Here is a 12,702-nt window from a genome sequence, read left to right on the forward strand (position 1 = left end):
TTTATTTTACGGAAAAGACAATTTCTTCAACTTGGTGGCAGGCAAAATATGCTTTACTGATCATTTTTTGAAATCTAATTCCCCAAACTTTTCAGAAGCTTCTTAAAATTATTTTAGAAGGCAGACATAACATTGGAAACTTATACCTCACAGGATATGTAAAGCCTTAAAATGATGCATGCTGTATATATCTTTATTTGCAAATAAGTTATTTAGAGAACCATGTCGTTTAACTTTACACAGGTATATTTTACCATAAAAAAAGCTGACAAAATCACTATGAATTCAAGCTTACTTTTTATCATGTGACAATCACCTAAAGTACATAAAAACAATAAATGTACCTGAGGACCTGACTGTGCAGTAAAAGTATTAAACTACAGAATTTGAGCCAAAGGGAAAGACTGTCTTAGTCATATCTTTAGAAGGTCTGATACATTGGCTTTAACTGCCAAAAGTAAAAGGCATAGTATTTTGTTAAAATATTAATAGACAACATGATGGGCTGTTAAAAAAATAATTAAAAATAACCCCCAAACATTTATAAATTCTACTGATCAGTCTATTATGGCGCACACTGGTGTGCTTTTTAGCAATATAAGCAATACTGCCATTCAGATTGGCAGACTTGCCATAATGACAGTAAGGTTCTGCAAACCAGACCAGAAAGCAAACTAAAGCACTTATACAAACTGCAAGCTGCTCCAAAGCGGCTCTTTCTAGCAGTGGCTGCAATTAACAACTCTGCAGAATGAGTACCAGGAGAACAACCAGGGACTGCTGAAAAGCAAGTCATTCTGATAATATCTTTATCCATTTTAATGTTTATACAGCCTGCTGGGAAAAGGTAGTAAGATGAACACCTCAAATTAAAAGCTTGACACAGGTTGACATAATAATTAAAACAGCTGAAATATAGATATCAGATGAAAATGAACTCAACTAGCTTTGCTAACCTAACTTCTTTTGCTCCATGTCACATGAAGTATTATATAAAACAATTCCATATTTTCTGTCCAAAGATATGAAAAGTCCAGAAAACTACATTTTTTAAACATTTATTTAATTGCATCCATTAAAATTAGATGGAAATACAATAGTAATGAAAGAAAACACAACAATTGTTTTGCCTAAAACAAATGTTTTGGGAATACCTTTAAGCATTGTATATTTGCTTTACCTTGCAGCATTACTCAACATTACTCAGCATTACTCAACATCTGGAACACAGGAGGTTCCGCTTAAACTTGAGAAAAAACTACTTTACAGTGAGGGTGACAGAGCACTGGAACAGGCTGCCCAGGGAGGCTGTGGAGTCTCCTTCTCTGGAGATATTCAAGACCCGCCTGGACGCCTTCCTGTGTAATTTCGTTTAGGTTCCTGCTCCGGCAGGGGGATTGGACTAGATGATCTTTCGAGGTCCCTTCCAATCCCTAACATTCTGTGATTCTGTGATTACCTACAGTACTTTTTTTAGGAAACCTAAGAAAACTGAAAACTAACATTGAAAGCTACCATTGCTGTTTATGGTAGAGCACTCATATTTCCTGAAACGATCACAAAATGAAGGCCATTTCTTTATAGAGTAGGACAGACAAATCTGTGCTCTTCTGACCATGTTCCAGCAGGGCTGTACACAAAGCTGTTCTGGCACAGCAGGTATGCAGCTGCTCTAAGAAAATGCTGTTCCCAAGCTAATGATCACTGCTAGGAAGTGATTGGAAAGTGTAATTGGGGTGAGCTAAAAGTGTACTGTAGTCATTTACCATAGCTCAGCTGATGAACAGTAACTCACGGAGTCCTGATAATTCAGAAGCTTTCAGTCTTTATTGAGCAATGACTCCCTCAGACTATGGCTTCTAAAAACACTGTCTCGTCTTTCAGCTTTTAAATTACATACCAAAAACCACAACTCCACCCACTATTGCTTATTCCATACACTTATTTGCTATTTTTTTTAGAATTACATGTCCTATTTTTGCTATTATACATATAATGTATCACATGTATGTTCTATAAAATGAAGGCATACCAATTCTTGCCAAGCACAGAGAAAAACGAACATTTAATTAATACTGTTTTTAACTTCTAATGTCACCTTTTTTTGAATTCTCTATAAAACTTTTCTCCTTGCAAGCTGTTGGCCACATCATTTTGCATGCAGATGTTACCAGATTCTTGGTGTAGACATAATTAACCTTACTTTTCTAGTTCTTTGACATCTATGGTTTTGAGCATTGTTCATGAACCATTCCTAGACCAATTCTTTATTTGCCTTTGACATTTCAATAGCCTTTGTTATTCCAACACACTCACTGGAGTGAACAAGTTATTCTACCTGGTTTATCCAGCTCTCTCTTCCTGAACCATCTTCAAACACTAGTCTATTAAAATGAATTGCTTAAATTGACATGTGATTTAGTATTATATTGCTCTCTTAATTATGACATTAAACTGTCTATCAACTGATCTGATTTGAAGCACCAGAAAGATTCACATAGCTGCTTGGAATGTCCCCAGATCTGAGCAATCAGGAGGTTTTAATCTTTCTTGAAAACAGTTTTAATTTTATTTTTTTCAAGAAAGCAGGCACACAGATATCAAAAGGAATGCCTTGTCTTACAATGATTTGAAACAAAAGGTTCATTTTCCCCAATTTCCTTTTGTAATGCCATTTTAAAAAATGTTAATCTAAATGTGATGAAAAAGTAATTTTTATGGCTCCTCCACTGTTTGGCTGTAACATTTAATGTTAACATTTGGCAACCACAGGCCTTGACACTGGCCATGTTTGCAGACATGATGCAATGTTTTGCATGAGGACCCTATCTGGGCTAACAAGCCTGTTTATCATCAGGGTTAACAAGCCCAGGCAGAATACTGACCTAGGCTAGACTGTAGGCTGTTTTGGGTAGGTCTGCATGATTACATGGTGCCATGTGGAGATACAAACTACTTCTCTTCATTGATACTGTAACCTATCACTTCAGGAATCAGATGTGTTAATCTGTGTGTTATAGAGTTCTTATAAAAATGAACTCTCTAATTCCCTCACCTCTAGTCTATCTTTTCAGGAATGCAGTTCAGTAGTTTCTGAGGTAATGACTCAGAGTATTACTCAGTATTACTCAACAAAATGCACTCAGTCCAGGTGAAGGGAGACTGTACCTCAAAATATATTTGTTTAGAAAAAAAAAAACAAAAAACAAACTTAAATTAAGACTTTGATATTATTATATTTGCTATGCAGAAATCATTACTTTTTACTCATTTTTCCTTTAAGTCTCATATTTTCTCTTTAAGCATCCTCTACAGTCACTAAGCAGAAAATGACTTACCTCAGAAATTGTAATTAATGGTATTTCATTATGTCAGTCGCAGAACTTATATGAGTTTCATGACAAAAAACAATGCAGAACAGAGTCAAAGGAAAATAACCAGTAAGTACCAAGATGCACCCCTCTCTTTTGAGATGCATTTAAAATGCACAGAATACTTCTTCCTTATTAATCAGGAGGTTCTATGAATTTTTTTTTTTTTTGCATATATTCAGTCTGTTAAAATGTTTTCTATTTTTCACTTGCTACTTTCTCCCAAAGTAGACATTCACACTGAGCAAATGACTGTGAATACTGGCACACATCAATAGTCCTTAATCCAGCAAACGTTCAAGCAAGGTAAAACTGTAACAGCAAAAGGAGTTTTGGGAGAGGGGAATTGGAATATGTTTTATCGCATTCTTACATGTTATTTTGAAGGTAGGGATAAGCTCACCCTGTTTGTGCTTTCAAACATTTGGAAACTGGGTAGCAATGTAAACATGCTACACAAACTGAACTAAGTCATAGTAGTCTATGACTTCTATGTCACTATAAAGTTAAGCCATAAAACAATGGCTTGATTGGGATGAAGGGGCAAATTCTGATTTCAAACAATAACAGGTCCTTTGTTGTTGCTGATGCTATCTCTATTCTTTTCTATGCTTTGATTTTCCGTTCTATGCTTTGATTTTTTTCTGCTGCATTACAGAATGAATGAACAACTGAACAATAACTTAGACATCTCTTTCAGCATGTTGTGTAGAGTTGCTAATGCTCTCTGAAATACGTAATTCACAAGAGCTTTGATGTTCAGAGACCAATGTTGAAGGTGGGCAAACAGTTCCATAATTTTCAAAACATGTTTGATATTTAAATGGATTTTTAAGCACTCAGTGAGCTAAAGTTTAATTTATTTTCCATGGATGTAATTCAATTTTTTTAAAAGTCACATGCTGTAAAGTCACACAGAGGTGACCCTGCCAGTAATGGCACTTAGCATAATGTAGCATTTTCATTCTAGTTTTTCTCCAAGGCATCTGAAGACCTTTCGATCTTTCTTCCAATCCAGTGTATTGTCCTCCTACTCACTGACCTACTTGAAGTATTACTTCCACAAGTGTGAAAACAGACAACAGTATTTTCCTCAGATTGTCTTTCAGTGCTCATACTACCCCTCTTACAAATCAGATGTTTACTAGATTCTTTTAAAATGATGAGTAACTGTATAAAGCCCAGGTTTTAATTCCCACCTATATAAGCAAAATGGGGAAAAACTTATTTTAAGAGCAAATGTATGTTTATATTCTGATGAAAACAATCATTTCAGCTAAAACCCAAAACTTTAATAGAAGAATTAACAGTTACAATTACAGTAAATTCAGCAAAACATAGCCACTTACCTGTTCAAAAGTATTCTTTTGAAATTCTTCAAACCCAAAAATATCCAGTACTCCAATTTCAAACACCTGGTCACTGGGAAAAATAGATATTACATATAATAAGAATTCAAGCAAGTGAATAATATATCTGTTGTTTCTGACAAAAGTATTTCTGTTCTAGGACAAAAATAGGCTGTATTTCAAAAATATGGTACGAAATACAAAAGCAGACCATGTATACAACTGAATCAAAATCCTACCCACCAACCTATTATAGTGAGCATAAATAAAAAAGCAGGGTTCAAGATTGTTTTAGCAGCAACTTTAAAAATGAAATCTGCAAGAAAAGGAAAAAAATCATAGCTTCTTTAAAATTCAGTTTCTAAAGGTACAAGTATTTATTTGCTCAGATGAAGGATAGCCATTTAGGGGAAGTTTCAAAATCGCTTGGTTGCACTCAGTTACCCCTTCGAGTTTATATTTCTTTGACAGCCAGAACTGCTCCCACTAAATGTACTTCAAGGGAAACCTGTTAAGCCAAAGTCTTCTCTGTGCCAGCATCAAGTAGAGGCTGTAAGCTCAGGCTGCACAAGAGGTTACATCTCCCAGGGAAAAGAACAGTCACGATTTGGGCATGAAGACAGATGTTTCTTCTGTGTGTATATAAAAGAATACTTGTTGGCAGTGCATCTAATTTGTCATGTGCCACTGCTTGCATTCAGGAAAGGGCTTTTATTTTGGCCCAGTGGAAGGATTAAGGTAGAGCAGTCACCTAGGAATTGGACAGGAAAAATGGGAAAGGGACAGAGGTGTTGTTATTCTGTACTTACTTGGGACTAAGTGACTGTAAACCTGATCTGGAGAAGAAACTAAGTTCACTACAGGGAGCAAAATTAATGTTTTGGGATATCCTGTTGCCTGCTTTGAAAGAATTTGGGAACTCTGTATGAAAGGGCTGGACTCACTGAAGCTGGGCTTTTTCTTTATTTTTTTCGCTGTATCATTAGACAGAGAACACAAGAAGAGAGTTATAGTAAAAAAAAATTGTTGCGGTTTGCCTGTGTGAATGCAGTGGGACTTTTTCCAGAGTGAAGAGATCTGTCAGGAGGATGAAAGACTTTGCACAATAGCCAGGGGCCCTCTGGAATATGAAAAATCAGCAAAGGAAAAATCATTCAGCTTCCTAAGAAAGGAGATGGATACTTTCTAAAGTGGATGATTTTTTCTTTCTCTTTGCCAATATAATCTGTAAATGTATGGAGTTATAGGAATACAAATAATATTGCAGCCTGCTGTTTCTGAAATCTACTTTTCTTTCCACATATTTCCCCTGTGTTCCATGATTCTAAATCTACATGTATACCAGGATATAGACATAAGGGAGAAAAAAAGTGATCTACTGTTGAAGTACTTTTTAGTATACTTCTATTACAGTCATTGTAAACACTATCATTTAACTAGGTGAGGATCCAGCCCTGAAAATAAATTCCCATATAACAAACAAAAAAAGTAAAATAATTGAAAAATGAGTACTACAAAACAAGCTAGGAAAAACAATCCTCAAGGACAAGCCTGCAGCTGAGCAGAGCCTTCTTCAGAATTCATACCTGAGAAGTTTGTCTTAATTTCTAAGGCATACTAGTTCAGTGCACTACTGATCATCACAAGACTGGCTATGTGCATAAATGTCAGACAGAGAGAGCTGTATAATAAATCTAGTCTAAAATGACTTTGTTGGGCAGGAGAGGTTATTGTGAGGTCGATTAGCCTCCAAGGGAATTTCTACAACAAGAAGAATAAAGATATATCACCACCCCCATCTCTAGCAATGAATGCAATTTGATTTGTGTTTTAAAATGTAAGCCTCATTCTCAAGTGTTCCTGATTAGACATGGGTGTACATTCCTTGTCACGATGTATTTTCAACAAAACCAGTCCATTTCTATAAAGAAGAATTAGACATTTTGAAAACAAACTACCTCAGACTAATATTGAAAAGCCAGAACTATTATGGTATTTAAATATGTTTTGGGAAAAGAAAAAAAAAAAAAAAAAGTAGTTTGAAATTTCAGAAAACTCAATAAGTTCTAATTCTTATTTTATTATTTTGTCATTTATCTATAGCCTTCCTTATAGGAAGACAAAACATGATCTGCTATCTAATACTGCACAACAGCTGAAATATTGCACTATATTTCACAATTATTAAGAGCTACTTAACACAGATGGAACAGCTTATCCCTTCTCTGTCAGATTCAATGAATAGATTTGAGGCTGGATTGCTTACATCCCAGTTAAGTGCTATGACTGTTATTTTGTCAAATTAGTCTCTCTTACTTTTTCTCAAGGAATATATAAACACTTGCATAAGGAAAAGACCTAAACAAACTGACGTAATGAATTATTACAAATCAGGCAAAACAGGAACCGGGCCCTAGTTTCTAAAACCGCAGGTAAAACTTTTAGCAGCCAGCCTATTGCCTATCTCAAATAACATTCCTTATCAAAACTATGATATTTCCAAGAAATATCTTGATTTGTTGTCAGGAAAACATGTCATCTCATTTTTTTTTTTTTTTATGAACTCCACCTGATGTTCTTGGCCTTGTATTATTAGAAGATGCAGACACTACATGAAGAGAACTGGAGGTTTTGTGTAACTAATATCTTGCCTACAGGGCAAGTATAACAGAACAAGGCACTGTATCCTCTACAATTGTGACATTTTATTACTACATTGTGGCATTTATTTGCTAATTGTCACCAACTGTGATAGTAATTTTCTGTACTAAATTATTGCCCAGATTTTGAAAATTAAATTGCAACAGATAGCAGAACATAAAAATTAAAAGTGTTGTTTTGCATGTGGCTACAAATTGCTTTGTTTTTTTTCTTCTCATCTTCCTCTGGTTTATACCACTTTTCTTCTCAGAGGGAGGGTCCATGTATGTTTTTTCTTGGCCAGCTGTCAATCATATTAATTCCATCAAAATTAGTCTTCTTAAATTAATCGTAGCAGAGATTCCCAAGGCAAAATAAAGCATGAATGATCCCATGTTTACAAATGAAAGGGTATGTCACCAGTGTCTAAAAGAATAAATATTAGAAAAGAGCACTTTTTGTTCTGAAAACTCCCTTTATTTTACTTTGTTCTTTTATGATTACTAAACATCACTGACACCTTTCATCATTATGATTCAGATATCCAATATTAACTATGTTGAAATAAAACAGCTATAGTTTTAGTGGAGACTGAGACTTTGATTTCAAGTTGGACAATATTTCCTAGTATAGAAATTAGAAAATGGCAATTTGCCAACATTTGAAGAACATTTTTATATCTTAGATCAGTACGTAGCTGTGAATAGTTAGAATGAGGCATGGATGTTAACTATAACTCATTTGGTTTTTGTGATCTACAAAACAACATTTTGACTGATAGTATTTTACAATGTCTCCAGTTTTGCCTTTTTCTGCCTTTTTCCTCATAATGACATCCCTGTAAATATGTCCTTATAGATTAGAAATACCTTTGATCTTGTACACTTGACAACTGCGTTATAAAGAAACTACATAAAAATTCTTGGCAACTCCAAAAACAATACACATACACTAGACATCCTGTATGATGATCTACTGTCTTGGCAGACATCTTGTCTTTCATCCAGAGATGCTCTTGACCCATTTGCTATTCCTGGCAAGGTGAACAGAATTCCCTTCACAATACTCCTGACCCAGTGCTTCAAACAAACCTACAGGATGTTATTTGATCACTCTTTTTTTCAGCCCAGATGGTTTTCAGCTCTGAAATCCATAGGGTTCAATCCCATTGTAAATTTTTGTAATCTGCCTATATAAAGCAGTGTGGTGAATCTGTTGAGGTAGGATGATCTAACGTGCCTTTTCATCTGCCCCAGATGTAACTTTTCTTGCTCTTCCTCCAGCTTCTGCCAGTAACTAGGAAGAAAGCCAGTTGGCTTTTGTCTGATCTGGATAAACTAGAAGTGATACTGATTAATGAGGAAATATTTAGGATTAGTTGAAGTATATAACCTAGCTTTCAAATGAGGACATTCAGAATCCTACTTAAGACTCCCTCAGCTCTCCCAGGGGGACAGATTACACTCGTTGTCATAAATACAGTTCTTGAAGGGAAAAGGCTGAATACTCCCAGTTGGATATCACAGAATCACAGAATCGTAGGGGTTGGAAGGGACCTCAGAAGATCATCTAGTCCAATCCCCCTGAAAAACCCTACACCAGGTCGCACAGGAAAGTGTCCAGGTGGGTTTTGAAAATCTCCAAAGATGGAGACTCCACAACCTCTCTGAGAAGCTTATTCCAGTGCTCTGGCACCCTCACAGTAAAGAAGTTTTTCCTTAGGTTTGTTCAGGCTATCTCTGATCAGTAATGGTCTTCATCTCAAAAAATTACTAAACCAAACTAGTTTCTGAGACTTTTGAGAGAGATTTTTCTGAGATTTTTTAAAGATTTTTAGATTTTTGCTGAGACTTGGTGTCATTGCCACATCTCGCAGTCATCTTACTCAGCTACTGTCTTTTGGTTTTTAATATTACCTTGCCTAGGTGTGAATGGTACAGATAGAGACAGTGGTCAGACTCAACGAAAAGAAACACTAGCTCCATATCTGACAAACATGTTGAGTAACTTGACAGGTATGGCAGGAAGGGAGAAATATAGCAGTAGCATATACTCTTCCCCACCATTTTAAAGCAAAATTTGTTATGTGCTTTAAAAAATGGCTTTATCTTGTTTAATGAAACACTGGAAATGATCCGGACTGAAGCAGATTGCAAAATATGATATTATGTACCATATTGTATTAGATGCTTTGTATTGTTTGACTGTTTTAAAGATTTCCCTACCTCCACATATAGAGACAATGCTCATTATGCTGTGGGTTCATATTCTGAACAGTAGCTGTCTTTCTGTCCTTCCTGCATTCCCAGCACACTTCTACTGGTTTCAATAATAGAAAAATAAACATTTTAGTTTATACTCAGACTTTTTCCTTAAGCTTGGATGATTTCTATTTCATAATATCCCATTCTATAAATTGTATAATGTGTATTAAGAAGTTTGTAAATGAGACTCCTGAGAACTTTCCTTTGCTCAAATAAGTGTTGCCACTGCTACTCTCTGGCAAAATTTGAATTTCACTGGGAAAAAGATTACACAGTCAGAACACACGCTTTCAGAAAACACCGATTTAGAAATATTCTATATGCTCTATCTGAAACAGAAATTTCCTATGGCTGCCTTGCTGATACAGATGGCGGGTATAACTGAATGCTAGCTTTCTCTGCTTGTCTGTAATACAGCAAGCAGATTGGCATTAGCCCCATCTTCAGGCTACGTAAGAGAGAAACTTTGCTAACTAGCTAATAAAACATCCTGCCCCCTACTTACTAGCAGGCAAGGAAGACAGTATCAAGATTTTCTCAAGGGTATATACCTAATTAGCTTGTTTTTCATCAGAAGAGAAAAACAATGTTTCACAAGAGTTCACAGACACTCTTAAATCCCCATAAATGTAAAGTTGTGTTGTAGAATGTGTCAGGAGTTCTTAAAATGTCATCTTAAGATATTTTACCACTAATGTTTGGGTTGCTAGATCCAACTTTGCCAATGTGCAATCAAGTACCTTGAAATGCCACATTTAAGCAACCGTAAATGCTCTATTCTCTTTTATCTACAAAACTGAAAATCAGCATATTTATTTGAATGGAAGTAAAAGAGTAGCAAACTTTGAAGAGTTAAGAGTCTTGAGAAGTTCATCTAGACAATTTACAAAATCAGTAAAATAGGAAATAATTATATAAATGAGTTAATATATATATATTTTTAAATATAAGCACCTGTGAGAAATTTTAGTAGCTTTCCTCTAACCTCATTCTATAGGCTAATTACAGAAAAAGTTTCTCCCCAGTGAATTTCTTTGAAACCGTATCAAGATGAATAAAGTAATAAACCTTAAAGGTACCTTGCAACCAGTTGAAACTAGTATCCAGGGTTGTAATTTAGTTCTAACTAGAAAAAATCATAAGAAACTTTTTTATGAAGGAAAACAACTTTTCTAGAGGTGTATTATCTCACTTAACACTGTCATTAAAACTCTTGCTTTATATTTATTGGACAGCATTATAAAGTAATGAATTTGCTGGGTTGTGGCAACACTTTTAGCCTCTATACTTAATACCTTAAGAGTATTTGCGGCTTTTCACAGAATTGTCTTCCCTTTCTTTAGAACTAATAGTAATCATCACTTTTACCTTGCCTCAAACCAGCTACAGCTATTTCATGGTAAATATGTATGAATATTAATGACCAAATGACCAAAATCGAGTATCTTCACCATAAAAGTTAAACCTGGGTAACTAATTTCCTCAAAAATGCCAAGATAAAATGTTTCTGTTAGAGTTACTAAGCCAATAAATCTAATTTTATTGCTTCATAAATTCTCACTGAAGTGGGATGGATGTAGTTAAGCTATCTCACAACAAAACAAGAGAACTGAGTTAGAAACCTTATTCCGGGTTTCTGATGAAGGCTTCATCCCATCTGATAACTCCTAACTGTGTAAGTTTCCAACTGGGGAATGAAGTGTTACCTGAAATGTATCAGCCTTATTTAGCCACATTAGTTAATGTCTTTGGTGGATCTTTAAGCAAAAGTTTATTAAAACTGCACCAAAATGGAGATACAATGCTGCTAATTTATAGAATTGCTCAGAAGTAAATCTAAATCACAAATCACAGATTCATGCCATGACTTGCATTAATCCAAATTACATCTTGAACTATGATAAGCCTTGATTTACTGCTACAGGTTATATATTATGATTAGGCTGGACCAAACACAGCTGGGGATGGGCAAGGTATCTTTTTATCTTAAACTGGCTAAATCAGGTAAGGTTGAAATAACAATGAAGGACAGTCAACTTCATTTTCACTTAAAATAAGCTATTTATCTTCAAATTCGGAAAGGGACCTGAGGCTAAATTTGGCCTGCTAAAATTTAGTATATCTTGTCAGCACTGACAATATACCCTGAGCTAGTTAGCTTCCTTTTTAGCCAGCCTAAATGAAGAACTCTCCTTTTTCAAGCACAGGTATAATATAAAACTATTGCAAATTCCTCATTCCTGTCAACATCAAACAGCTATCCTGTTTTAGCTAGGATATCACATCGTCTTCAAGTTACCATACAGGTAGAAATAGTTGCACTAAGAAGCATTTCCACAAGGTAGATGTCACCTCAGGCACATATGATTGCACTAAAAAGAGACTACAAGGTAAACAATATACAAACAGCTTTGACTTTCATTATTTGAAGATCCTACGATACCTAGAAATTGTAGGCTTCTATTACTGAACAACAGAGATACACAGCACCCAATGCTGAAAGACTGTGAGAGATCAAATGTCAAAATTGCAAAATTACACATTGAAAAACTATTTTAATATATTTTTAATATACTGATTCTAGATTTCTTCCTCAATGACCACTACAAATGATCTCACTGCAATTAGGAATACCTGAGCTGGACTGTTTGACATAGACATGCACTGAGCTAAGCCTGTTCCGTAAGTCCCAGGAATGAATGGGGAAGAAGTGAATGTGACCACATGCCACTGTCTTTCCTTGTTATAAACACAGTATTTCAAATTAGGACATGGATTGGAAAGTTGCTTTAGCTTGGTTGTCCAGGTGCTTGCAATTGTAAGGGGCTGTACAATCAGAAACAGACAAATAAAACCAGCCTGTGTTACTGGCAAACCTTCCTTTTGCCTCCAGCAGGAAGCTAGGCACTCTGGCAGTATATATAATGGCAGAAAGCTTTTATGCACAGAAAGCTCAGAGTTACTCTGGCATGGTAGCTTTTTCTGTTAGCTAAGTCTATAGAAGAGAAATGTGATTTACTGCTACTAGGTCTACAAATAGGATAGGAATTTAAAAAAATAAAATAAAATAAAATAAAA

At 35.3% G+C, this 12,702-nt stretch overlaps 1 protein-coding gene across 1 annotated transcript in view; it reads right to left on the reverse strand.

Moving 5' to 3' along the window:
• Positions 1 to 12,702, reverse strand: part of MYO16 (myosin XVI) — a gene marked incomplete at its 5' end in the record, with an annotated part of 149,227 nt that overhangs the window by 104,347 nt on the left and 32,178 nt on the right. Inside the window, 1 exon segment of the mRNA XM_010170386.2 lies at positions 4,721 to 4,793. Within this exon segment, the coding sequence (XP_010168688.1) occupies positions 4,721 to 4,793 (73 nt within the window).

The sequence above is a fragment of the Antrostomus carolinensis genome, unplaced genomic scaffold (genome assembly GCF_000700745.2).
Source record: "Antrostomus carolinensis isolate BGI_N321 unplaced genomic scaffold, ASM70074v2 scaffold16956, whole genome shotgun sequence".
NCBI lineage: Eukaryota > Metazoa > Chordata > Aves > Caprimulgiformes > Caprimulgidae > Antrostomus > Antrostomus carolinensis.